Consider the following 27,711-nt stretch of genomic DNA (forward strand, 5'->3'; position numbering starts at 1 on the left):
ATTCCGGCCGCGGTCAAGCCCAGTGACACATTCGTGCTGGAGGAGGAACAAGAACAGCACCGGAGGGTCCTCGAGCCTTCGCCAGGTTTGTGCCGCTGCAAATAGGCGTTATTGGCGTCGTTCAATGCAATATGTATTACAATATCGTGCCTTCCCTGCCTGGTTGTTCATTTGCTGGTTGTCGTAGGCGAAGTTGTTTTCTTGTGTATCCTTTTGCTGGTTTTTTTTTTCACTAGTTGACAGCTACCCATGGACGATAGGCGCTTAGCATCGATCGACAAACTGTGTTTTCACTTCTCGCGTTGCATGTTGCAAGTAGTAAATCTTTCGACGTGTGTAAGCCATTTCAAAAGATATTCGTTGACTATTGCTTTGTGTGTTGAGAGATTTTAAGTTGCTTTTTTCCGTTTCATTATTCGCTCGATCAATTGACCTGCTCAGAGTTTATTAATGTGTTATCTTTAGTACTCTTGCTTTATCCGATTTTGTATTTTTCTCACCGTTCAGATTTTTCCTGCTTAAAATATAAGTGTTGCAAACTGTGTGCGTATTTATGTGTGCCAGTGTTTTGTTGTTCATTATTTATCCTACACATCGCGAGCTGAGAAACAATATTTCTATTTCGTCCCGCCATTGTCAGTGTGAAACTGTGCAAAACATTTTATACTCCTAATTAAGCCAAACTCTCGGCAAGCTGCTCCGTGCGGTTCCGTTCAAACTGTTTACAAAGCAAATCTAAAGCAGAATGCTACTTCACTGCCACGACAATTTCCTGGGACAAACACGGTGCGAAAGTACTTTATCGGAAACATAGCACCCGATGCATTCTGCCAAGTGAGGAAATCAGTGCAGCCCAGTGACTGTCACGGTGTGCGGCGAAAGTGGAAAGCGGAGCGCATGATGCACTTCTAATGATTGGAATTAAATTGCGAGCAGGATAAAGCGCAAAAGGATTGTGTGCGTCACGTTTGCCCGAAGGCGGAAATTGTGAGTGAACGCACAACCTGCCCTGCAAATCGTCCCTGAAAAGTGCCAGTGCCATCGACGAATAGCGCGTGTGCGGGTGTGTGCTTGGTGTGTGTGTGTGTGTGTGTTTGTTGCTCCTTAAAAAGCGCCGCTGTTTACCGTTTTGATTTTGCTCCTCGCCCGCCTCGGCTTGCGCTTTTCGCGTCGCATTTTCCGGTGGCCGGTTGCCTGAGCAGGTGCGAGGACATGCGAACCCGGCTGGCTTCGCTGATCGTCGTGAAACAGGAGCCACTGTCGCCCTCGCCGCCACCCCCGCCATCGCTTCCTCCCGCGCACCTACCCCTGTCCGGTAGCTCGTCCTCCTCGTCCGGCTCCTCGTCGTCGTCGTCCTCGTGTTCCTCCTCGTCACCACCGACCAGCCTCTTCCGGTCGTCGCTCGTGGTCGCCGATGGCGATGGGCTGCAGTGCCATTACGGCAGCTTTGGTCCCATTTCCGGCCCGGTCGAAGTGAACAATAATCTGCGCACCGACGGTGGCGCTCCAGCGGCGGGCTACCGCGAAGCCGACGTGCCCGGCGAGGGCGGACTGTTGCAGCCCGGTTTCCATCAGCATCACGCCCATCCGCATGCGGGGCTAGTGGCGCAGTACTTCTGTGAGCGAAATGGCCACGAGTTCGCCGCGAACGGACTCGGAGGCGATCTGAACAACAATGATCAGCCCGGCAAGGAATTTGAGTTTTTTAACGAGAAGAAGTGTATGTATTTTTTCGTTTGCTTTCTATTATTATTTTTATGCATGTTTATTAAGTGTTTTCTTGCCATTTTATCTTGACGATTTTGCGCAGTTAGTTGATGTCAAACTTTAATCGACCAAATTGTTATGTATGTTCAATGCTTTTCTTATCTTTCTTCGCTTGTCATGTCCTCGTGGCTTATATTTTAAAAATGTTACCTCATATTTTGTATGTCCGTCAAATTAAACCACAATTAACCCCCTCACAATCCTGTCAAGTTGAGAAAATGGCTCAGAAAATGGTCATAGTTTTTTATCTAGAACCTGAGAAAAAAAAAACCGTTGCCTAAAACTCTTGAGAATTATTTGATCAAATTATGGTCAGTTTGCATATGCATGATTTGTGAGTGTGATCAACAATTATTTGATTCAATTGCATTGATTAGTGTCAAATACATGAATAAAAGTTTACAAACATATAAGAAAGTGTTTTAGAAGCACTTAAACTCGAACAAAAAACTGCCTGTAAAGAGCTTAATTCAGATCATTTTTTTTTACCAAAAATATTTCTTTGTTAAGGAAATCTTTATGTCATCCGTTAGTTTCAAAAGTGCAAAAATTTGCATATTAAAAAATGGTATAGCTAAATATTTGAATCATAGACCATATTCGGTACCAGGCGTCTCCATCACTTTGAACTGCCCTACCATTGCGTGTGTTATGACGGTCATTAGGTCTTGTAAAATCATCTCACTCATGTTTGCACGTCACCTTGCTCACGGTGCATAGCTCCCACCTTGTCAATCAAGTATGAATATCATGTTTGACTCGCGCTACCTGCGCCGGCTCACGTTCCTTCCAAAAAATTCCCCCATATCTGTCAATTTATCTTGACCACCCCGTGCCGGAGCCCCGCTCGCTCCCCTGTTCGGTGTCCACTGCCGCGGTCCAATTTGTAAACGCACCCGTGCTACTTACACCCGCAATTAATTACGCGAACGCAACGGTGGAAATCTCCATCAGCTAGCGCCGGGATGTAGCTGCGCGATCGCTGATGCTTGTGGGTAGTGTGGTTCGGTTTGCGGTGGTGGTGGTTTTTTGGAACCATTTGCTACCTTGCGCACGCTCTCAGTTTGCGTTGGCGTGCCGGGACATGTCATCGCCTAATTTGATCCGTGGACGCCAACTGCGCGCCAGGCGCAATCTTGTCAGACTTCGCTCAAAACTTACTCGTTTTTGGATGGGAGGGAGACTGTGGTTCGATCGTGATTTGCACGACAGGAAGAACGACGACGATCCGATTAGCGGGGGCCCACGATTGGATTGCGTTTGGTAACCCCGGAAGTCGACCCGAACTTCGCGCTGCCAAGCGCCACGATCTAATAATATCCATCCTTCAGCCTTAAGGAGAAACGGAGCTATCGTGTCATTTTAGACATGGCTTGGAAAATGTGTACGTGCGTTTCATTTTCCCCGCAAAAAAAAACGAGAGGAGAAGAGCTTTCGAGCCAATTAGTTCCATCCCGAAGGCGAAGGCGAACATGTTGCCAGAATAACATCAATCGTGCATGTCACCGCAGTTGAGCTAGTTTTTCTGGCGTTAAAAATAAACCCTTCCGAGCGAAACACCTTCCCCTTTCACCCGTCACCAAAATGGTGCACTTCCTTCAGGCATCTTCCCTTAGGAATGCATACGGACAAAGGCATCGACAATCCTTCCTGCTCCGTTTGGGAGGAAAAGAAAAAGCAAAACGGATTGTTTCACGCGCGAAGAATCGAACGAAAAAAAAAAACCTTCAAATATCAAGCTTGACGTAACTGTTCTAGAAGGCACACGATTAACCTTAGCGATTATTAATTAAATTCCCATACGCAACCACCACGCACCAACTCCGGCGCAGCAGGCAAAAATAGAAGTTCATTGAAGGGACCGGCAAGGGCCGCCGCCTTCCCTGCCGTATAGATATTTCTCGACCGGACAATAAATAAACCATGGATGCTGATGCTCCAAGATACTGTTCGAACAGGCAACCGTTCTGGCAACCGGGTTTTGTGCGTACACGCCGGGGGTCCAAATATCACCCGGTCAGCGAAAAATAGCACAATCGAAAGTGCAACCTTATCCACTCGCCCGAAGGTCCGCCTTGTGGTACAATAATTATTACGGCGGGTGTTCTTCATTTTTCCCAAGTCGGTGACATTTTTGCCCCACGCCGACAAACCAATCGGATTCGGCTTCCCCAGCCCGCCATCCCGTCCTGCTGACTGACTGACGGGCCGGTTCGGAATCGACCACTTCTGGTGACACCGTCGTCCGTCGTGTGACTGAGGAGTCCTCTGTCTCATCGGCCGGCACGCGTTTGTAATCCTGCGTTTGCTGCGACTTACCGGGCTAGAGCGATTGTACGATTCGCAAGCCGAACAACGATCAACACTGTCAGCAGGAGCATTATTAAGCTATTTGCTCTTTCGATACCGATCTAAATCATTCGGCCGAAATATCAAACCGGGCCGGGCACAGAACCTCTGCGCCATTATAGAGTTATGGTGGGTTCAACCACGGGGCGCGCGGAGCAGATGGGTGAATTAACCTGTCGAGTGATCTATGAGCGACCGGTGGGTCTCTACCGCCGACCGGCAGATTCGGCAGACCTAATCACCGAGGTTCCTCCAAATTCCTGGCGCTCCAAGCCTGAAGCTAAAGATCACTCGCACTCGCGCATTGAACGTGGTGCTTCACACGTCAAACCTTTGCTCTTTTTAAGGCAACAGGGAGGGCGAAGAAAAAAAAAGATGGTCGTCTAAGAATTTTGGAATCCCCTTCCCCAAAGGGTGGCTTTGGGTCGTGTGGACCTCAGGACGTGCGGTATCGAAAGGGAATTTAAGCGCCACCGGTGCCGCCGATGTCAGGAGTCATGTCATAAATGTCCCCAGGGGTGGGCTGCTGGGCAGCGCTACAACACGCACGATGTTGACGACGGTGTTACGATCGTGGTGCGTGCTGCTGGCGCCAGGGTGCATCGTGTACTCGCCACCGATGTGGACATCAGCGGGGTCTTCGATTGCCAAACATGGGGCTGGCAGTGCTGCGAGAAAGGAAAAAGATTCGCCAAAGCCAGAACCTCGCCGGCGGCATGCATGATCCACCGCAGTTTAATTGATGTGCAAAGCTGCAAACCTGGGCCCCCGTTATTCTGACCGAGCAGGGAACAAGCGGTCGAAAAGTCAAACCCTATTGGGACGACTCTGCCCGAAGCCGCCGCGTGGCGTAAATCTTCCCGCGGGGCAACGGTGCAGCCCGTGCGAGCCCGGACCGGGACCATAATCCGAGGTGCCACTAATTATTGCCATTAATGTCATCGAAACAATCAACGCACCCGTGTTAACATCGGGCGCCACCGATCGAAACGCACGCCCGGCTCGGCCGGCCAGAATTCGGTGGCCTTTTCGGTCCGCCACGGATGGTGGTGGCGCTTGATTGGCGCTAATGGTCAGAAAAAGACAACGCGAGCGAGGTGGCTGATTCGCGAAGAAATATGATTGCACGCAGGATCGTTTGACTGGGGCAATTATTTATCACGCACCCTCGGCCTCTCCCGTGTCCCGAGCGACCTGTCGATGAAGCTGCGTGTGAGGGTCCGTGGGGGATCTTGAGACACTTAGCTGGCGCCACAGGGATCTTCCTGTTCTTCAGTCTCATTACTGAATGGCTTAACTAATGCCTGGGGTTTAGCCAGTACGACAGGTGATTTTGAATAGGCATCAAGGAGCAATCCATCACATTTAGTATGCTCCTAGCAATAATAGATTAGTGGCTCTTTTTAATTCGACTATGCATTTCCAGCCGAGGGGTATCTTTAAGCGGACTTCGTAAATCCGGGATGAATTATTTGTCTTGTTACATCATAGCACGATGTTTGGAAAATTGAAATTTCACGGTCAATAAATAAATCATAAATTTTCGGCCAATATTGAATTTTAGTTCGAACAAGATCTTATGGTTTTCTGTTGTGTCTTGAACTTCGGAAATGGAGATTTTCAGCCTGTTTCTTCTTATTAGTAGAGGTTTTATTTGATTATTCGTTTGACAGAATATTTTTCGAAATAATGTTAAATTGCAAAGCTTTGAGATTGATTTGTAAGTAGACATTGATCAAGGCCTAAACTTACATAAAAAACAATTTTAAAATTTTAAACCCATATTCATTCGAGAAACCAATTGTACGTTTCAAAAACGAAACGTTAATTGAAAAAAAACAGACATGATGATGATGGCCCACCTCATACCCCTGCACAGGATTGAGATGAGACGGATTATCTTTAAGATATATAGTATTAAACAAAAAAAAATTTCATACATTTATTATAAAATCAAAATATCATTTACAAATGGATGATTTGAGAATCACGCTACAAAGTCCTCGTAAGGATGACAGGTTGCCCGCCTGTAGAGATCAACTCAAAACAAATCTTTACAAGGTGAGCGGCAAACAAGTCCATTTGACGATATATATTAATTACTTTAAGATATGTAGTGTTAAACAAAAAAAAATTTCATACATTTATTACAAAATCAAAATATCATTTTACGAATGGATGATTTGAGAATCACGCTACAAAGTCCTCGTAAGGATGACAGGTTGCCCGCCTGTAGAGATCAACTCAAAACAAATCCTTACAAGGTGAGTGACAAACAAGTCCATTTGACGCGCGCGTGTCTCAATTCTGTGCAGCCTCTTACAAAAAACAATCAAAAGTAAAAAAAAAATCGTTAAGTTTAATTCTAAATCATCATCATCATCTATGATTGACGAATGCTGTGTACACATATCCTACTTTCTATTCAACTAACTAGCGTACTCTATCCTAAACCAAACTACTTCTAACATAAGCCGCACACAATCTTTTGAACTCAGGTAGTGTACCCGCACTGACAATTGTGATTGGTAGTTTATTGTAATACTGAACACCTTTAAAAAACAAAGAATTACGGCCACTAATCGTCGTATAGCTCGGCACTCTCGGTTCGTTTGCTCTCCGGGTAAAGTGACGATGGATATCACAGCCTCGCTCCACTCTCTCGCTCAAATATCCAGGTAGATGACCCTTGAGAAGCTTATGGATGAATACCATGGTGCGGTACACAACTCTCTGTTTAACTGACATCCATTGCAGAATGTCAAGCATTATATTAGACGAAGTGAACCGATTACAGCCCAGTACATATCGCATGGCTTTATTTTGCAATCTTTGTAGCCTATTAAACTGGGTCTGTGTGGCAAGAAACAGGATCGACGAACAAAAGTCAAGGTGTGGCATAATTAGAGAATTGTACAACTGAATTCTACCAACCAAGCTCAGGTCACTCCTTAATCTTCCCAAGACGCCACATCGCTTTGCCATTTTTTTAATCAAACTGTCAATGTGGGCTGTAAACCTGAGTTTCTCGTCAATAATTACTCCTAGGTACTTAGTCTCCTGCACTACATTAACCGGAACACCACCTATGCTCACCTGCGACGGAAGTACTTCTGGTCTACGAGAAATCACTAACATATTAGTTTTTGACATATTTAATTTCAGCTTTTTAAATTTTAGCCATTTGTTCAAGACAGCAAGGTCGTCATTGAGACGTCTAACAGCTTCGCATTTAGATTGATTATCGACAAAAATTACTGTATCGTCTGCAAACAGATTTATATCGCAGTGCTGCAAAACCTTATTCATGTCATTTATATATAAAATAAATAAAATCGGGCCCAGCACACTGCCCTGTGGAACTCCAAGTGTATTTTCTAACGCTTCAGAAGTAGAGCTCCCAAACATGGTCCTCTGGGTTCTACCCCGAAGGTAATTTTCGAACCAATTGAGCTCCTTTCCCCTGATACCAAACTTCTTCAAACACTCCAAAAGTAGAGGTCGCGATATAGTCTCAAACGCTCTTTTAAGATCCAAAAAGACAGCAAGAATAACATGTCCACGATCCATAACATGTTTCCACTTAGCTAATACCAGATTCAGAGCGGTTTCGCAGGAATGACCTTCCCGGTATCCCGACTGCTCCGGCATTAGCAACTGGTTACAAGTCAAGTATTCTACAAGTTGTTCCTTAACAACAACTTCCAGAACCTTTTCAAGTATGTTCAACATGTTAATGGGCCGGAACTCCTCCGCAACGATAGTTCCAGGCACTTTAGGAATAGGAATTACCACAGATTCTTTCCACGTGGTGGGAAAACTACCAGTCATGATGGACTCATTCACAATGCTGAGCAGCTCCATTCCAATGACCTCAAAACTGTCCTGTATAACCTGAGAATTAACATTAAACAATCCAGCAGTCTTCCTCAAGCCAAAACATATTGTCTTAAGTTTGCCAAGACCGACTGGATGAAAATGAAACTCATGTTCCACAGGAGCAGCCATACTTAGCTCGACCGGCTCGACCTCAGGGTCAATACTAAGATGGACACCCAAGACACTGTCCACGAAATACCGATTGAACATCCGCGCAATAGTCAGTTCGTCGTAAATTATGCTATTATCAAATTTAATGTTAGAACTTTTAATTTCATTCGAAGGCTTCAGTAATGCCTTTAGCAGCTTCCAAAGTTCTTTACTATTATTTCTGTTTTCAAAAATTTTGGAGGCGTAATATTGTTTTCTCGTATTCTTAATCTCCTTTGAATACCTGTTTCTGAGTTGTCTATACGCCTCCCAATCTGCAGGTCTATTACTTCTTAAAAATTGTTTATACTTTTTGTCCCGATTATACTTTAACCGATCTAAACTTTTTGTATACCACTTTTTATGGTCGTTTATTTTTATCTCTTTTTCATGAATCAATTCCTTCATACTATTTTCAAGGACATTAACAATTCTATATGCTTTTTCTTCAAAGCTGTGAGCTTCTAAACTCAGGCCGTCGGACACTAGTCTTTAGACACGTTTTCCGCTACCATTAAAAAGGATGGTCCACTGATCTTGATGCATGAACTTGGAGAAACAAACAAAATGGTCAGTTGAGCGTCATGAATATCGTCACAAAATTACATATACAATTAAATTGATTTTTTATATTGAAGACCAGGCAACGAACAGTAAGTGCAATACAGTAAATTAAAAGGCGTTGGTTGTACGAATACTGTAACTTACGTTATTGTAACAAGTACTGTAACCTACGCCTTCGAAACTGTTACTTCTACTTGTTATCTTATTGCAGTTTTTACATTATTGTCTGGAGTTTTTGTAATACGGCCTTGAATTTTTGTTGCAGTATTATTTATAGTTTAAGTGTTTATTGCTTCGTAAAAAAAAATCAGTTTTATTATACTAAATATTTTAAATGCGATAGCGTGGAGGTACAACCCGCTTGAAATCGAAGAACAGAAGTCTGGCACATCTGGTTATAATGATCAGATTTTCAATCTACATTATATCGAGCAGGATGATGTAACATTAATAAAAAAATTAATTAAATGTACAGTTTATTTTTACTTCACGAATTTTCCAAGTTAAAACACGATAAGGAAAAAAAATAAGCTAAGCCCTGCTAAAAATAATTAGAGTTTACTTGATCGAGAAAAACACAACCCTTAAAAGGAAAGTATTTCCCTATGCACGGGGGCAACGAACTCTCCACACCGTTGTTTGATAGCACTTTTCGGTGGTTCTATTAAAACGATTTTCTATTATTACCACCATTCGTCGCTCCCTGCACAGTGGATCCCTAAAAGGGTGAAAAAGAAACCCACCGGCCGATGATATCCCATTGCTGCTTTCCCCGTCTCGCTCTGGTTCTTTCGCCGTGTGTGAACCGTGCTGTGCGTGAACCGTGCGATATAGCCGCGCTGCAATCAAAAATTCCCTCAAAAACCTGCAAAATCCTGCTGCACCGCACCGTGAGGCGCGCTAACGATTTACGCCAGCGGCACGCGATTTCTTCCGCTCTTCGCATCGCACTTGCGGTTCTTGCGTGAACTCCGCCGTTCACCGCCGTCCCGGTGGTAGTTGCAGTTGCAGTTGCAGTTGCATTTGCACGCCGCCGAGTCGCAAAAAAAACCCGATACAAGGCGGCGCGAAGAACAACAACAAATGCCCACTTATTTATATCAAAGTATCATAAATCTTTGCACTTACATACTTGTTTCTGCCGGTGCCCTGCTCCGTGGGCGGAGCGGCGCGGTATGGGCTGGCGGGGTCTGTTGTGTCGTCGTCGTCGACGTCGTGGTCGCGGTTGTCGTTTTGCTTGTTGTTAGTTTTCGCCCGCTTTGCCTTTTGTTTTGCCCACCCGGCCCGCGCCCTCATGCTTCTTCGGTGCGTGCGTTGTTTGTTTTTCTTGCCGGTTCGCGTTTGTTTTTCCGTTCGGGTTTTGAACGGTGCTTTTTGTTTTCCTGCTCAGAGATATGTTTTATTTGATGTTCAACTCGCGTTTATTTGTTCCCTAGTGCAACACGCGTTCCCTCGTGTTCCGTCACACTTCCCGTACCTTATCTGCCGTGTTGCAGTAGGTGGAAAAGTAGTATCCTCGGCGAGGTGCAATTTCCACCAGCAGCAGCAGCAGCAACTCACGGTAGATGCAACTGATGATCGTGCTGTTTGACGCTTCCGTAAGATGCGATTTCGCAGGGACTACGCGAAGCTGACCCATGCAGCCTCCAGAAGCACGTTTCTTTCTCCAAGTGGCGCAACCCCGACGTGGCTCGCTGTAGGCCCATCGTGGTTTGTACCGGCGCACGGGAGGTGTCTTATGGATTTGTGGCACCCCTGGGGATTTAACAGCTCGCCACTACACTGACCACGGCACGGACCCGTAAAGCCTGTATGCTTTGGATCGATTGCCTCGTTGGAGGAAGGTTCCAGCCGTGTCCATGGCAACACTAACAAAGTAACCGATTGCTGATAATTAGCGGAATGTTTGTGATGGTACACATTTCCCCGGGAGGGAGGGTTTCGAACACGACTATTGATGTACGGTTTTTTCCAGGGTTCAAGTTTGTGGTACATTGAAGTTGGGTACAAGCCTGGCACATGTTACGACCATTAGATAACCCATTTGGTATGAACATTAAAATATTTTCACATTAAAATATTTACTTTTTTTATATTTATAGGTTACTAGCTCGAAGCCCCGGCGAAGCTCGGGGAGGAAAAATGTGACTGAAGTTGTTATTCTTAGTTCATTTTCTATGCTACATTCAGTTTGCCTACATACATATTAGTAGCTGTGATACCACGCGAAAATTTTCTTTCATCAATAGTCTAGGGGGCTAAGTGCATGGGTGTTGTTCCGGAGGATCGGAGTTCGAATCTAGGCTGAGAAAAACTTTTTTGTTGACGGTTGGGAAATATTTTTTCATGATTTTTTTTAGATAATTAATGTAATTTTTCAAATCCGATAATAGTGCATGGGTGTTGTTCAGGAGGATCGGAGTTCAAATCTAGGCTAGGAAAAACTTTTTTGTTGACTTTTTTTTAGATATTTAATGTACTTTTTCAAATCCGATCATATTTTGATATATAGATTTCAAATTATCATAACCATTATTAAATTAAAAGCTTGGTAGTTCAATTTATTAACATAGCCATATATACCTGTATTTTTCCTATGCTATCCACTCGTACAACTGGTGTACTGGTAGTGGTGCTCGAGCCTTGCATCAGAGGTTTAGTGTTCGAATCTCAATTGGGAAAATCTTTTATGGTACGAAATAAAATTTTTCTTCAAAATCTACGTTTGCCATTCAAGTAGCGATATTTTCTCATTATATCTAATTTGTGCTATGGTTCCTCGGCAAGACTACGGCTTCGCTCTTGGTAAACCCGTGTTCGAGTCCCGTTTCCACTTAGAGTCAGTCAGATTGTAAAAAGGCATGCTTCACGTGCACTGTAAAAATGTAGGGTTTATTGCCTCATCTCTCATCACGGGACTTTGAAACCTAGATTTATAAAAGAAAAGATTGCAATATTCTCTAATTTGTCATAGCCTCTAAACTACAGGGTTTCGATCTATCTAAAGGAATGATTCAATAGCTAAAGCGAACATTTCAAAAGGATAAGGGATATTTTTAAGCGGTAGTGAGAACATTTCTATCATATAGGGGAATTTGTTAGACAGCTAAGGGTAACGTGCATACCAAACAGAGAGCTTTGTAACCGATTTGGGGGCGATCATTGTTTTACAAAATCATTGAGCCTTGTGTAGTTGATAGCTTGCTCCCCAAAACGATTTCCAAAATTCCACGATGGGTTTGCACGATTCCCCTTGCTATTTGTAATACGCCCTCGTATGATTGCAAAATTCCCCGACGCGTCTGTAAACATCCCCTGTGTCGATGAAACTTTCCCGCTACCACTTGTAACATTCCACTATATAGATCGAAACCATTCATCGATATTACCAATGCATTGGTGGAAACAAAAAGCTAGGTACTAAAATTTTCCCAACACTTCCTCGATCAGATAGCGCTCAAAAATAGCGCACACGAGAAGATTCTCGTCTCCAAGACTTCTGGGACGTCTTCTTGGAATGTCATCGTGTTGGACTCGCCGTACCCTTCCACTATGAGTCAACCTCAGAGCTCGCAAACGATCGCCTCCACGGGGCTGGCCTGTTTCATTTCAATCGGCAACAACGGTAGCCTCCGTGGATAATTTAGTCGCTGATTGATCACGCCATGATTTGTCGCGAGAGGATGCGACCGATCATGCCGCCGATGTTGAACCGCCAAAAACCCGGGACCGATTTATTAGCCGGAGCGGTGTGCGATCCGCTATTTGGGGGCTTTTATTTTCGTAACATTTCACGACGATTTTCGGACACTCGTGATACACCTGTTAGCGCGCCGCAACTATTAGTGGATGTGGTCGGGTGTCGAACTAGATCTATAATTGACGCATTGGATTCGCGAGTGATTCATCGGGCGGTTTAATTTTTAGAACTTTCCATTCTGCGAGTCAAAACATCAATCATCTTCGATAGAGATATTTGAAATACTGAAATGATAAAGTAGATGTAATTCAAATACCTTCGCGATGCCGGTAATTCGCGCTTGTATCGGGTCGTGATCGCCCCTAAAAGAGTTGCTCAGACATTCCTAACCTCATCGTTGGGTTTTGTCTTCTGTCTTTCCCGACATGACAGCTCGCTTAGCCGAACCCGAAGCGGTTCCGTGTACACGCAGCATCACGATGATACATTTTATTTCACCATCCTCCTTATCCCTGGTTCCCTCCCGCTCTCTCCCTCTTTAGGTTGCGTGCATGACGCTCCGTTTGTTTTTTCACGCTGCTTTGTTGCGCTGGGGCCCGCCGACAGCGACGAAATTTCTTTGTCGTCAGCATGGCCGTGGCGGGGCTACGTGCAAATTTTCTCACTTTACGCACTTCGGCCACGCGCGCACAGATCGCGCCACGCCGGGGCGCGCAATCTGTCGCACACGCTGTCGCCTCGTTTGACGGTGCGCACCATATTTTTGTGAATGTGGCTAATTGTGCGCGTGTTTCGCAGCTTTCCCCACGCGTCTCCCAGTTGGGGACCCCCTCCCTTCCAGGACGGGGTTTTCCCGCATCGCTACATACTCCTCTCCCGCACCCCTCCCCGTTCCAACATATAGTGCGGCAAGCTAATCGGAGCCGCAGCATCGGGCCGGCGCGTGATAATGTAGCGCATTCGTCAATGGCGTATGGCACAACGCCTCCCGCCCGGTGGCGGTTCGTTGATGGTGCTGAACGATCAAATGATTATTCCACCACCACCGTGGGCATGAAGAATTTGTTGTGTGTTTCGGGGCGACCGCATCCAAGGCAAAGTGCGATCGTTTCGTCCGACAGCGAATGAATTAGTTTGTATCACAAAGCATCAAAACGCGACGCAACTTCGCCTGCCGCAAACTTCTCTCGGTGGGTTTGATCCGCAATGTTTTTTCCCACTTCCCCAGCAATGCGGTAGAGGTTTGATTTAATTACCTTCACCTCCTAAAGATGTGGCAAGAACAAAAATGGAAAGAAAAGAAAAACTGTCATATTTGCAGCAGAGAGTGCGTCCGGCATTTGCCTTTGCCCGCGTGATACGGGAAAATTATGATCGTGATTATGATGACGATGATGACGATGATGCCGACGATGATGATTTCGTATCTGATGAACTGTGTGTTTGCCGAAGTGAGGGAAGGAAATGGACCGCGGCCTCGGGGTTTGCCTCCGATGGATGATTTAAAGAACGATTTTTAATCCTCCAAGAGTGCAGAACCCCTTCGCAGGAAAGGGGGTTTCGCTTTACTACTCCAAGCGAGATGGTTTGCCATAATGATGATAGAATGTGACTAGAATGTATTCGACGTGCGGACCGTTCGTGCGCGGCGCTGGCTCATTAGAATGTGCTACTTCATTATATTTTCATCATTTCAACCGCGTCGCGGCGAAATCTGCCACGGATCGAACGTGCTCGCGGAAGAACCGTATCCGAGGCGAGGTATTTCATATCTGCAGCTGGGGTGGAACTGCATCGACCCAGCAACGATCTCCCGAGGTCTCCCTAACGCCCAGCACCTGAAAACGCATGCGTGACAGGTGGTTTTTCGGGTAATCAACGCATGGAAACAAGCACGGCTTATTATTTTTAATCACGTCCCAGACAGCTCATTTGATGCAGCCGGGTTCCTGAGTCTTGACTTGGAAGGATGTCTGCTGCCGCCAGGAGTTCGTTGGACAAACATGAATACTTCGGAAGGAAGAAGAATCGAAATCGAGCTGGGATTAACATTGATCTACTTGTTTGATTTGGGTTTGCTGCAAGGAGACAGACAACCATGTTTCGTCAACAACTCATGCTGGGCTGCTGGCATACTTCTATTGTGCTGATTAACTGCCCTTGCCTTGCAGCTGCGCGTGATCGCACCCCACGGCCCTCTCTATTTTGCGCTTAGAAAATGCAGAAACTCCAGTTGCATTCAGTTTGAGAAAGGAACAAAAACTTACACACGCACACTTGCCTGTATAGTAACAATTTTGATTAATTACTCGCGAGAGATAAAATTAGCACACGAAACTATCACATAATGATCGGTGACGGATAAGGTGTTTGCTTGGATCGAGAAGTGAGCGCCAGAAGAAAAGAAAGAAGAAAAAACTAACAAATTCGCGAGACCTGATCGTTTTTGATTAAATACTTTCAGCCGAACGGGAAGGAATGGAGAATGGATTGCATTGGTTACTTTTTTTATCGTCGACCAACTCGGACTAATGCTTGAAGCATTACGGCTAATTTTCACGTCAGGCCAAACAGCTCGCTAGGGGATTAGCTTCCCGCATTTTTTATTGAGTTTTGCATTCGCTCATTTGGTTTCGTTGCATGTGCATTCGGAGCGGGGATACGAAATTATTAATCCAAAGCCACCGTGCAAAACTTTGATAGATCGTCTTGATCGTTCCGTTTGGGGTTGCCTTTTTTTTCTCGCGTCTCGACGGTTCGACATTTATCACCGACGGAATTTGCCTCGATGATTACCTCAAGGTCGTCTAGGATTTTTTGTTGTTGTAAATTATCGTCGTCGGTTCTTCAACTTCGCGCGAATAAACGCTTAACATGCGATCAGTGCAATAATTATCTCCAATCTTCAATCTTAGGATGCATTTGAACGTCCTTGCACTTAAGAAAGAGCTCCAAGGTAGAAGAAAAATCGGTTGGTTTATGTTTTGCAGCTCGTAATTAAGTATATAAATGATCGTTTAAGTATTAAAGAGAACTTTTTGCAATACAGTCTTACATCAGTCTCACCTTTACAATTAAAGGTTGTGTCAAAATAATGACCTTAATAATATTTTGTTACCTTTTTAGTCTCATTAGGTGCATAGAAAACGTTACCCTACCAAATTTGCATGAAATGGAGACGCATGGTTGTTTTCCACACGACCAGTATTTCTAGTCTATTTCAACCACTTTCCCCTATGGCACTCCTCGGTCGCATCAATCTACCACGCGGTGGAATTTCATTCACAATCACCTAGAGGTGCAAAAATCCAGAACCACTTAGGGCTGCGACGTCCAGAAAGTGCGAGCGACGCGCGGGTTACGTGCGTGCCAACCACCAGACCGTTTCGCAGTTTTCCTGAACCGTCGCGATCGACGGTCGTTAGTGCCGGTCGTTCTACCAGCCCAATAAATCCAGCCCGACCACGTTTTCCGCGTTTTCGTTCGTTGACGAGCGGGCACCCGAACCCGAACGTGCGTTATGAATTAAATTGTGCCCCGCACTCGTCCACCCCGCCGCACGGATCGCGATGCACCTGCGTGACGTGATCGTGATGGAAAAACCGTCGAAGATGCCTGCACCAGACAGCGTTTGTCATAAATAAATCTTACTCTCCACCGCGGGTGAAGCAACCATGCCATCCGTAAGGAGAGGGGGGGGAATGCTTGTCTGGACGCCGATCGGGACGATATCATGCTGTTCGTTAGGTGGTGGGAACCCGTGAAGGAAAAGCGAGGAAATCCCACACACCGTGCGATCAGCTCGTTCACACAAAAAAGCGCATTCGATCCGAGGACGTTGCGTCCGCTCGCGGATTCCGGACATCGCTGATCGGTTGGGAGGACACCTTGGTCGAGCACAAGGGACACACAGACACACACACACATACACACGCCGAGCATGCTTTTCCTCCGGTTGTCGAAGCCGTCGGGACGGAACATGATCATTTACAAATTGATCTAAATGGCGCGCAACCGACGCGAAGTCTAGAAACGCAAACCCGGCAGCCGGCTAGACCCACGCCAGACAGGGTAACTGCGGCTCGGACACTCTGGAATGCACGCACCTTCCTACCCGCACCTTTCCGCAGCCGGCCCAAAACCGGCAGGACTCGGAATCGGTCGGAGATTATGATTGAATGTGGCAGTGAAATGGTTGTTTATCTTGTTGAAACTCGTCTGGGACTCGGCTGGGAAGGTAAAGGGAACGTTCCCTGCCACTCTCTCTCTCTCTCTTCCACCCTTCCTTGTTACCCTCACCAGCCGACCCGCCCTGAGGTACGACCGGCCGAGGTGTTTGGTTCTCTTCCCATTAGATTAATTAAACTAATTTAATTCCCAAGCCCCACCGAGCGGATCGTCACACTTCCGGCAGCAGTCGTCATCTTCGGCGCACCGCCCCTTCCGCGCCGGCCGCTTTCCCCATCCCCGAGCCGGTGCCGTGTGGCGTGGTCGATGACGCACCGGTATGCATAATTTAATTTTCTCAACGTTCCTGTTCCCCCCGTTTGGCGAACAGCGCGTCGGTACACGGCGTGGAAAAATGCGCTTGGTCACTTTCGTTCGCGACACCGGACCGCGCAGTTAAGTGCACTCGACGGTGGAAAATTATTTTTACACATTGTTCTAAATCGACCGCGGCCCGCTATACTTGCGCCCCATTGTCAACAGGGCAGAGACGCAGGGCGTGTCAAATTTAAATAACAAGAGATTCACTCGCCATCATAATGTTCGTGCACGTATCATACTTCAGGACCGGTAACGGGGTGGGAAAATTATTACATGCATTTTCCTTAGCATCCCGTTTTGACCCACTGCACTGCATCGGTGAGTTTAATTGAGTACCTGCACTAACGCACGGCACAAGCACCGACGTACCGAAGTCCACGTGGTGGTGGCGAAACTATTTTCACTCCGACCGAACCAACCCCCCAGTTCGACGAGTTTTCCACAGGAAGAAATGGCTGCTCCGTGGTTCGCCATATGCCTTTGCGTGGCCATATGTGGCCCCCTTTCTGCAGTGCACTTGGAGCATGGAGTGTGCATAAAAATAGCACTATTCCCGCTCTTCAGTTGGCGCGTCATCATCACTCTTGCGTGCGAGAGACAAATACACACTCGCGAACACTCGTTGCACTTGCACAATGCAGTTTCATACCGGTGGAGAACCACACGTATTCCATTTCACCGAAAACAAAGCTAGTAAAAAAAAAGGTGGACTCCAGCGAGCGACACAACAATGCTCCCGTTATGCTGCACACTCCAAAATGTACGTTTTCTTAGAAAAGCATGCGCTTTTTGCACCGCACACTAGTACGTGTGTGGTCCGTGCGGTTTTCCGTTTGGAGTGGCTGCAGTTTACGAAGCCGAAGTGAACTACCCGTTCTACCTTCGTCATTGCATTTCGTGACGTCACGAAGGACGAAGGCGAACCGCTCGGATTTCCACAACCGTGCTCGGGAGAGAGAACAAATGCACTTGCAGAGGGAGAGGATACGGGGTGCGTTGTTTATTTGTTGCACGTATGCACGTCCTCTGCATTTCAGGGTCATCACGAGCTGGACATAAATGAAGGAAGAAAAGAAAAACAACTAACAACAGAAAACCACATGGCTGCCTATGTTTCTGTACAATTTTTTTTTCCTAACTTGGCTGCGTTATTTCCGTGCCATGAGGGAAAACTAATGTTGCAGTGGTATGAACCGTGGCAAAAAAGCAGCCCGGCGCTCAAGGGTGTTTTGGCGAGCCCCCTCCGGGGTTTCCCGCGAGGCGAGTTGGCGGGTTTTCCGGTGGCACGAAAATAGCAACATTGTTGTGTGGATCGGTTTTTCGACGCCAGTTTACGACTGGCGCCTTTCTTCTGGTGCGATTGGCGAAAACGGGAGGGTTGACTCGCTTGCCGGAAGTTATAGTTTATCTTTGAACAACTTTAAACCCGTGTCTAATGTAACGGTAAACATTTTGAAACAATTTCAAATGTTAAAGTAGTTAAAAGTCATTGGTAATTTATTTTATTACAAATTGGGTTGATTTTTTATGAAGAGTATAATAAAGAGTGTAGTTCTTCGTGAGGTTATGCAAACTACAACGATAAATGATTTCATTACGGGTTGCTTGTAAGCATTAATTTTATTTATCTCAGTTGTTATAACTTTAATCTCTTGATTGTGTTGACATGCTTGATAATTTAAGATTTGGCTCTTTTGTTTATTTAAAATCGTAATCATTTTTCGCTGGAATAAATTGAAAGATAAGAAGGCCGCACTGGTCCATTGCATAAAATCCACCGGCTTTCACCTTGAAACGAAGGCATAACATTCTGGTGGCCAAGCCGCGGAGCAGCGGCTCGCTTTTCCGTGTAGATTTATGACGCCGTCGATGGCGTGTGCTAGCGCCTGCGGTTTCCTTCTTTTTTTATCGTTCCCTTCGCATGGTTTGACCTTGCCCTCGCGAGACCAGTAAATTTTCCACCCTTCCCTGGACACATGCGTTGGAAAATCGATACGGTTGAACCGGTTATCGGTTGCGGATGGAAGGAAAACAAAACGGTAAATGGTACGGAGGTTTTCCTACCATGTCGCGCCCGTTTGGTGTTTTGTGGATCCTTTTGGATGCCCGGATCACGCCTCTCCCACATTGGAAGGCAGGTGGAAAATCATCCTAGCTAGCTCGGTGTGCATGTTGAACGGATATTAATGTACCGAATGATGACGCTGGTGGAAGATCGTATCGGTTGGCCACGAGGAACCGGGCCACCTCTCGCTCGATGGTGGTACCGGGAAAATTTCTAAAGGAATATTTTCCTGTTATCCCCGCCTGCTGCGGCAAATATGGCGCCACACCGTTGCGGTCGATTCCCCGCTGGGGAACCGGCATTCGGTTGCATCCGAAGATGGGAGATTTTCCTCGCTAGGTTTAGCGCCGATTAAGGCGCTTTGGTTGTGGGCTCAAATCGAGGATGAAATTGCAACTCGATTGTTTTTGTGGTACCTGGGAGGGCGGCTGGGTGGGCGGTGGATGGGATTTGGGCAGGGAAGAACCGAACATCCATTTCACGTGCGATCAGTACCGTAAATGGTACGGAGCGCATTGCTGCGTGTGTGGTCCGCCCGGGAAGCGATTCTTGAAGGCCCTTGCGAAGGAAAAACCTGCTCCGTTCAGCCGCGTTTCACACTGAGCTCGTTTCCATTCGGCCATTTGTGGCGCTTCACGGGGTGTAAGTTTTAATGCAATGCGAAAGTGGCTCGTGCCACCATCCAGAACTACGTCCAAAGCGGGAAACCACGGTCTACTCTAGGGGATTTGTCGATTAATTTGATTTGATTCATCTGAAATGAAGCAACATCTGCGTCATCGTAACGCGTGCGAGAGGAGTTATGTTCATACAAAATAAAATACATTTAGCAACGCGCTGAACAATTTTGCACCATTCATGTCATAATTGTTTTCTTTCCTTACGTCATCAATCGATGGGATTCCCATTCGTCTTGTTTGCTCTATTTTTGTTAGCAACTTGTGATTCGTTTTCGTCGTGCGCACCCTTGATTGTGGCACTGATATCTCAGTTTGAGCTTCTTATAAATAATAACCTTCTGGAACTGGGCTAGGTTCAACGGAAAATCAGCATCCCTCGTCGGATTGGTTTGTGACGCACGCCGAACCGACACCGTAACCATGCGAACCGTCAACCAGGGGCTAACGTAATCGATTACGAAGGATTAATCGGAGGGAAAAATGCTGCTTCTATCTTTGTTCATAGATACTGAGCTTCATCTTCAGCGTTGGATAGTTCACGTCCGTCACGTCCGGTATCCCGGAATCGGGAGAAAAATAAGAAAACAACCCTCCAACGGGACACGGAATCGAGATGTTCAATCGATGACTCTCCAAACGCCTCTCGAGGAAGAGCTATCCTTTTTTCGACGGCACAACACGATGAATGGCTGCCCTTACCCAAGCGCTCTTTGACGTAATCGATCGAAAGTGAGTTCGACGGTGGCTCGGGAAAGCGCGGGTGGGTTGAAATAAAATGAAGCGACCGAGGGACAGTGTGGAAATGGTCGAGTACGAGTAGCTTTTGCAGTACCACACCCACACACCTGTGAGCTCACAGCGTGCATGTGCGCGTGCCATCGCTATCCGTACCAGGTGTCTGGGTCATTGGGCTCCGCCGGAAAATTCGTACCGTCACCGGCCGCCCAGCCGGCCTGTGGGTTGTTTCCCGGAGTGACGTCACTCGAGTAAACACACCACGAACACGGAACACCGAATGGTCGATCCTTACACCAACACACGGCCAAGCAGCTCGTTCTGGTGAAGAAACGGCCAGCCGACTTCCGTTCCGGCAGGAAAAACTGCGCGCGACCCAGCGGGTTGTCTCGCTCAGGCGAGCGAATTTTCCGCCCCGCGGGTCAGGCTAGAACCTTCTCGCTCGCATACTGCCATCATCGTTTTTCCCAAGGTCACTGTGCACCGGGACGGCAGTCTGCCGCGGATCCGAGAAGGCTGTGCCAAGGAGCATTAAGACGCTTTCCACCGGCAGCGGCAAGCTTAGTTTCACGCCAGGTGCTGATCGGTGATGTAATGGTTCTGACATCACTTCGGTTCGCGCGCTCGTTGGGAGTTGGTCGGTTTGAGGCGTTCCTCTAATCCGGGCGGCTTATGTCTGCCTAACCGAGCTTTAATCCAAAAGGATCCACTTTGCCATTTTATGTGCATCGTACGTGTGAGTTGTAGTGAAATAAGTTGAGTAAGGGAAAACCGTCTAAACGCGAGTTTGCACAGCGATGAACTCACGAGGCACCGCACGGCCATTAAAGGAAGTGCTTTTGTGCTGCGATGCGTACCTGATAAATGCAGCTTTGAAATCGATCGATATACACGTGCAATAAGTAATCCTCAGTAATTAGCGTCTAACGCAACGGAAGGAGTGTGATATTTTCCAACCCGTTCGACATTTCGGCCCACGTTTCGAAGAAACGCCGCGCGCGGAATCCCGGTGATATTGCAGTCTAGCAAGCGTATACAAACAAATAGTAGTGTCTAGTGAACGATCGAAAGGCTGAAATCGTGGATTCCGAGGGTAGGTATACCGGGAAAACTGCCAGCCCGGTGCGCTGTGGGTAGATCGTTTCCTGATTAAAACTTCCTCCTCGGTGGGTGATAGGTTTTTGCAGATACCATCGATGGGATGTGTTTCCGATATTGAACGTTCGTGTGAAAGCCAGAAGTTACCCTTTGTTGAAATTATTTTACGGAGGTTGCAAATGAGAATTCTACGGCATGAATACAAACGAACTTTTCAGCAAAACGTGGAATATCAGTTCCTAATAATCGCTGCCTCCGTTACCTTCAGTGGTGGTTTGAAAATCGAACCAGGGAAAGCTCGTACACATGCTATCTCTTTCCTGCCGTCTGTGGTGTGCGTGGTTTTATGACATCACTGGCGGAGTATCGATTTTTCCCTGTGGCCTTCCATAAGGGTACCTCCTGACCTTCGTTTCGGGCGGACTCCTTCTCGAGCCCTTCTCTCCCGTTGCGTGTGGTGTTGGTGAAGCAGTTTATCTCGCTTATGCTAGTGGGTTTTGTCATTTCAATCATGAATAAATAATCTGTCTCCTACGAGAGGCGAAGGAATGTGGAAGGCAGAACGTTATGGGCGAGGAAAGGATCCATCAGAAGATGGCATGTAAGGATAGTTGTTTTTCTGTGGCTTTACGCTAAGCTGAAAGAATATGGTGAGCACTTCGGCAGCTTCTAGTGTGGGATGGCGGCATTGACTGTGCAGAGAGGAAGACTCTGTCGCATGAGTACGTTCAGTTTCATCAATGAACGAACCGTGACCTTCGTGACCGAACGTCCTGTACGTGCCCTTCCGCTGGCAAACATGTCCTGATAGAGATTTATCTCCCCATCACAGCTATGATGGGAAGAAGAAATGAGAAAGAACTGTCACCGGGGCGTTGTGTGTATTCGAATCCGTCCACACTATAGAAGATAAGAGGCGACGAAGTATTTTATTTTTCATTCACTCCGAACGGATGTGGGTGGATAAATGAAAAGCTTTTTTATGAATGAAAGGAAGTTTTTATTTATCTTTTACGATGCCGAGCTGAATCCTTTTCATTTGGAATTTCTACTTACTTCCTGTTTCTAGACGCTTCTTATTTGGTTTTTCCGTTCGGATGTGAAAATTTATTCATAACAGCAATAATGTAAGAGAGCAATAAAGCAACTCAGCAATACATAAAATATGTTTATTCTGACTCGAGGCAAGCTCTACAGCATCTTTACAACATAATTAGTGAAATTTCCGTTAAACATGTTTTGTTTGAATATAACCGGAACAGGTTCTAATGGAAAGTATGTTGCATATTTTATGGTGCATGCAAAATTACCAATTCAACGAATGCGCCTATCTTTGGGGCAAATATGTTTGACGCGTTTAGCGTTGCCTTTTGCCAACTGCCAACCCGGGAGGCCTGGGCGCTACAAAGAAATTAGTTTGACCCTGTAGCGTTTATTACCTTGCCGCCTGGGGGCTCCCAGAACAGTGTCATGTTTGGAGCCCGTGAGTTCGAAAGCCCGGTTTTCTGGACGCGCATGCAAAAACCGATCAACACGCTGTCCCGGCGGGACTCGATCCCCTCCCAAGGACCTGCACCAAGTGGTTGGCATGATTTAGTGCTGTTGCTGCTTCACGTAACAACATCTCGTGTGTAGCAGCACGTCGAGGGAAACAAGGGCGCAGGCAAGAAATTATGGTTTTCCCTTTTCGGTGAATCGGAGAAAACTTACGAAGGTGTCAGGAAAGGTTTACAGGCGTCACATAAAACGTCTTAATCTGCAGGTGGAGCGATCGTGTGCAGGCAGGTTGCGCGAGCGAAAGTGAGTTACCGTCGCTACAGCCTTAGATTAGTTGAGGGATACGGTAATAATTTATGCAAATTATTATCCAAAGAAAACAAGTTTCAGCTTTGAATAGATCTTTATTCCCCTAGCTACAGTTTGGTGCAGTAAAAACTCGCTTAGAAAGGCCTTTTTCCAGTTTAGAAAAAGCTATGGAAGCATACGTTTGTTCGAGTTCGAGGTCGCATTGCCAAATTCTTTACATAATTACTGTTCACGAGCTTGATGTTTCACGCTCATCCGAGACATTGTTCCCTCGCACCGTAAGTTTCGCATCCGGGGCACATAAATCAGCACCACTTGATGGTGAAATGATTCTCGTCTGCAAACACTCATGAAACTGTCGTCGACATAAAACCGAAGCATGATCGCTCAGCTTATTATGAGACTGCAATGGAAGGGGAAAAAGAATAAAACAAGCTGTTGAAGTTGGAACAAACTGGCTTCAAGCTGTTGGCTCGAAGAAAAAAAAAAAGGGGAGCCGAGGAGAAGAAAACTAACCTGCGTAGAAGTGATTATCCGCGAGCTAAGATGCTCCTATGCGCTATCGGTTTCGCGTCGTGTCGTATGTTGCACGCGCACTTCGCGTGTACACTTATGCTTTCTTATTACTTCATAAATCAAAGGCACCCTTGCGCGGTCCGATTGCCACGGCTTGCGATTGCTTGTGGTCCAACGTGCGCGTGAACTGCCTCCACCGTCCATCGTTTTCCCCCGCATCGAGGCTACTCAGGTTGCTTGTGTCGGCTGCCGACATGCCAGCTGCTTGGTTCGGCCACGAAAGTGCGTGCCGTCCGTCCGTGGGAGAGAGACCCACCGAAGGCGGACAATACGGGGACGGAAGACGGGAGTCGACAGGAATTTCCTTTTTCGGCTGATTGGGTTTTACGGAGCGCGGGGTCGGGGTTTGCTCATTTGCCCGGTTTCGAATTGAATTTTGCCATCGCGTTTCCCAAGCCGATGGAAGATGCATCGGCAGAAGCCCGCTAGGTAATCCGAGTCGCTGCGGGTCAAAGGGAAAGGGGCGATGAGACAGGCGTGCATAATTCCACCGCACCACGGCCGCCCTTTCTCCCGCACGGCCATCGTCATTTTCCGATTGCTCGCTGCGGCCGCTGATTGACCGTTTAGCGATTTCGATTCGGAAAATTATCAAAAGCTCTTTTTTCGTGACAGCTAGGCGCTTTTTATGCGAGACATTAATTTGATAATTATTTTTTGTTAAAAACCAAAATTAAAAACGAACGGTTTGGTCAATCGCAATTTAAGATTTACACGTTAAATTATGTTTTGTGCATTTACGCAAGCGATAATGAGTTCATTACCGGTTGCATGGGATGTGGAAGGTAACGTTTTTACCCAAATTCCTTAAGTATCGTTTTTACACCCGGCAACCATCGATGAAAAGTAAAAGTCCTTTTTGTTAACAAATCGAACCCTTCGTGACTCTCAGCTTTGTCTGCCTTTCATTGTACATCTCTCCAAATGGAAGGAATTTATGTGGAGGCTCGTGACAATAAATCACTTCACATCGTTCGGTAAATTTCACACCTCTACAATCAGTTTCCTTTTTTCTTTCAATCCCATCTCGAACCATCTGGGAGAAGTGTACGGTTGTCCCACTCGGTCTTCTATGTCGTCATCACCGGGCGGCGGTGGAAAATCGGAACCGTTCTGCGCACTCTCGACGCCCGTGCCATTGCCGGTGGCATCGGAAAACCGGCTGTTTTATGATATCATGTGGGTAAACATTTTGCTGTTCGCCCCCTCCCTTCCTCCTCTGCTGGGGGAAGCTGGAGCTGGGCAAAAAAAAAAACGAATGGAAAAGAAAAACTCACCAAACAAATCTGCCCACACACCATCCGTGACTGAGGGAAAAGAAAACTCCCGGCACCCAGTCACCAATACAAATCCATTTTCCCCCATACGGCCCTTTTTACGTGTGACGAAATTTAAGGATCACCTGGGCAACACGAACCGGGGGGGGGGGGGGGGGGGGGGTCCACGCCAAGGGAGCGGAAAAATCAATAATTCCACTCCCATCATTAGGATGAATGAAAGCAAGATTAATGACGTCATTGGCGAGCGCCGGTCGTCCGTTGTCAACCAATAAAGATCAAATTAATTTGTACGGGGAAAAATAACGACAGAAAAAGGTAATGGCCGGGCGCCATGCGGGTTCGTACGCACACGCTCCGGATCGAAATGGGTACATTATTGCGTTGGGATTGAGCAGGACGTTAATGGGTAGATCGATGAAGAAGTGGAGCCCGTGGAATGGAAACCATTATTTACTCAAGCACCATTCGAGTGTGCTTTTCCACTCGAGCGAAACTAAAGCGCTCCTGAGATGGGGTTGTTTTTTGTCTTGTTATGAGATTGAGGCTGATTTTTTTCTGTTACCTGGAATTTATTTTTATCTAGCCTGTGTTTTATTGCATTACGTAAAAATTACATACAACTTATTAAATATATCTCATTTGCACTAGTTTCAATTTTCCCCTTTTCAAAATTAATCGAGTATTATTACACCGAATGAAAATTGTTTCGTTCACAATGCACTACAAAATAACAGAATCACTACATTGTTGTGAAATGAAGCATTCTAATGATGACACGGAATGGTTTTTTGATTGCCTTGCAATGACATTTATCTAATCGCTTCCTTAAGACAACTATGTAACGCTAGGGGAAAATCATCCATGATCGACCTCTACACAGTTCATCGCATACGCAATGGCATGCAAGCATCGAACGAGATCTGTCCGTCTAATGAGATCGGTTCACTCCATCCACGTATTTGGCAAAAATGAAAAAAAAAGTAAAGTGAAGAAACAGACCGAGCGAAAGCGAAACCCTGCTGCGAATGTCACGACGCGAGCGCGATCGTAAGGATCCCGCTAGTGTTGAGATCGCCCGGGAACTTACCCTCACCTCGAGTGGGGTGAGAATTATGACTGCAATCGAATCGTGACACCGATAGCGTGACATCCCAGGGCTCGCACGCCGACCGAGATGGACCCTCGGACGGGCCGTGTTGCCGTGAAGCATCCTTCGGTTCATTCTTCACACACTATATTATTTTAATGTACTTCTCTACGGTGTGGCGAGGGCAGTTTATGTAAATATGTGCTTCTAACCCGATGTGCTTTGCCCTTCGACAACATTGTCGTTGACCGTCGATCGAACTAATGTTGCCATACTTATTGATTGTTTTCCCCTTCCCGTTTGTTTTTCTTTTCTTCGCAGGTAAGTGTTCGGAAGCCCGGGAAGAAGCTGCAACCGCATCGAATTCAACCGGGTGAAAGTATTTGCATAATAGTTCTTTTGGGACCACCGATTATCCGCCATCGGAAAGCGAGCGAAGCGAAAGTGCTTTATGGAAATGCATCGGGAAAGGATGGACGATGGACAAAACAAAAAGCAACACTATTTTCCTTTGTGGTTTATGGAATATTTTTAATCGGATTCGCCTCTTTCCACCGGTTTGACACCACAATCGCACACGCTCGCGCGGCTTAATGGTTTGATTAATGTGTGTCGCTCGTTTTAGAAACCGCCGCTTTGCATATGTATGACACGATCTTTTCGCCGGTTCGCACGCCGGTGGAAATGCATACATGCGCCCGAAACTGCAACGTGTCGAACCGGGGAGAAACGATGCCTTCGTTCGTGCTTCTTTGTAACGATCGCACTCTTCCCGCTGGAACTGTGAGGCCGGAGGTCTATCTAATTTGCAAAATTAATTAACTTAAATATTGCCGTAAAAGCAAACGCTTCGTCCTCTTTGGGTGCCTGCGGGTTTTTGGCTCTTTTGCGTATCTTTGATGCACATGTGTGAAAGATGCGCACCGCAGCACGGTACGCGACAACGCTCTGGAAATGGTCGAAGCCCCATTCGGGGTTTGCTTGTTTGGACGCTGGGCGGAAGGAGTTGGAGTTTCATAAATCTTGTTGGATAACCTCAACTCGGTCGCACACTGGCAAGCTCCGGAGGCACGGTATCAATGGGAAACCAGTAAAACAGCATCCACTGCCGGCATTCCGAAGCGGAGCCGTATCATAAACCATAAACCGAATCTCCAAAAAAAAAAAAACGGTGCGCACGGACGAAGAATGAACCTTGAGCAGTTTTACGGGGTTAGGTTTTTTGGAGGCATTCCGTGGTTTGCAAGAGGATTGATTGCACTTTGAGGTAAGATGTCACATGAGGGTTATCCGGCACTTATGATGATTTTGGAATCAGTTAGAAAGGACGTTAAAGGTATCAGAAAAGGTAGTTTAATTTTATTCTTCGCACTGATTTCTACCTTCCGTTTTGGACTATTTAACATTTAAGGAGGTCTACCATCGAT

At 46.4% G+C, this 27,711-nt stretch overlaps 1 protein-coding gene across 1 annotated transcript in view; it reads left to right on the forward strand.

Moving 5' to 3' along the window:
* The first annotated feature begins 1,212 nt into the window (after positions 1-1,212).
* Positions 1,213-27,711, forward strand: part of LOC131281783 (probable nuclear hormone receptor HR38) — a 109,545-nt gene continuing 83,046 nt past the window's right edge. Inside the window, exons 1-2 of the mRNA XM_058311133.1 lie at positions 1,213-1,501; positions 1,604-1,720. Coding sequence (XP_058167116.1) covers positions 1,213-1,501; positions 1,604-1,720 — 406 coding nt within the window. The remainder of the gene's footprint in view (positions 1,502-1,603; positions 1,721-27,711) is intronic.

The sequence above is a fragment of the Anopheles ziemanni genome, chromosome 2 (assembly GCF_943734765.1).
Source record: "Anopheles ziemanni chromosome 2, idAnoZiCoDA_A2_x.2, whole genome shotgun sequence".
Lineage (NCBI taxonomy): Eukaryota > Metazoa > Arthropoda > Insecta > Diptera > Culicidae > Anopheles > Anopheles ziemanni.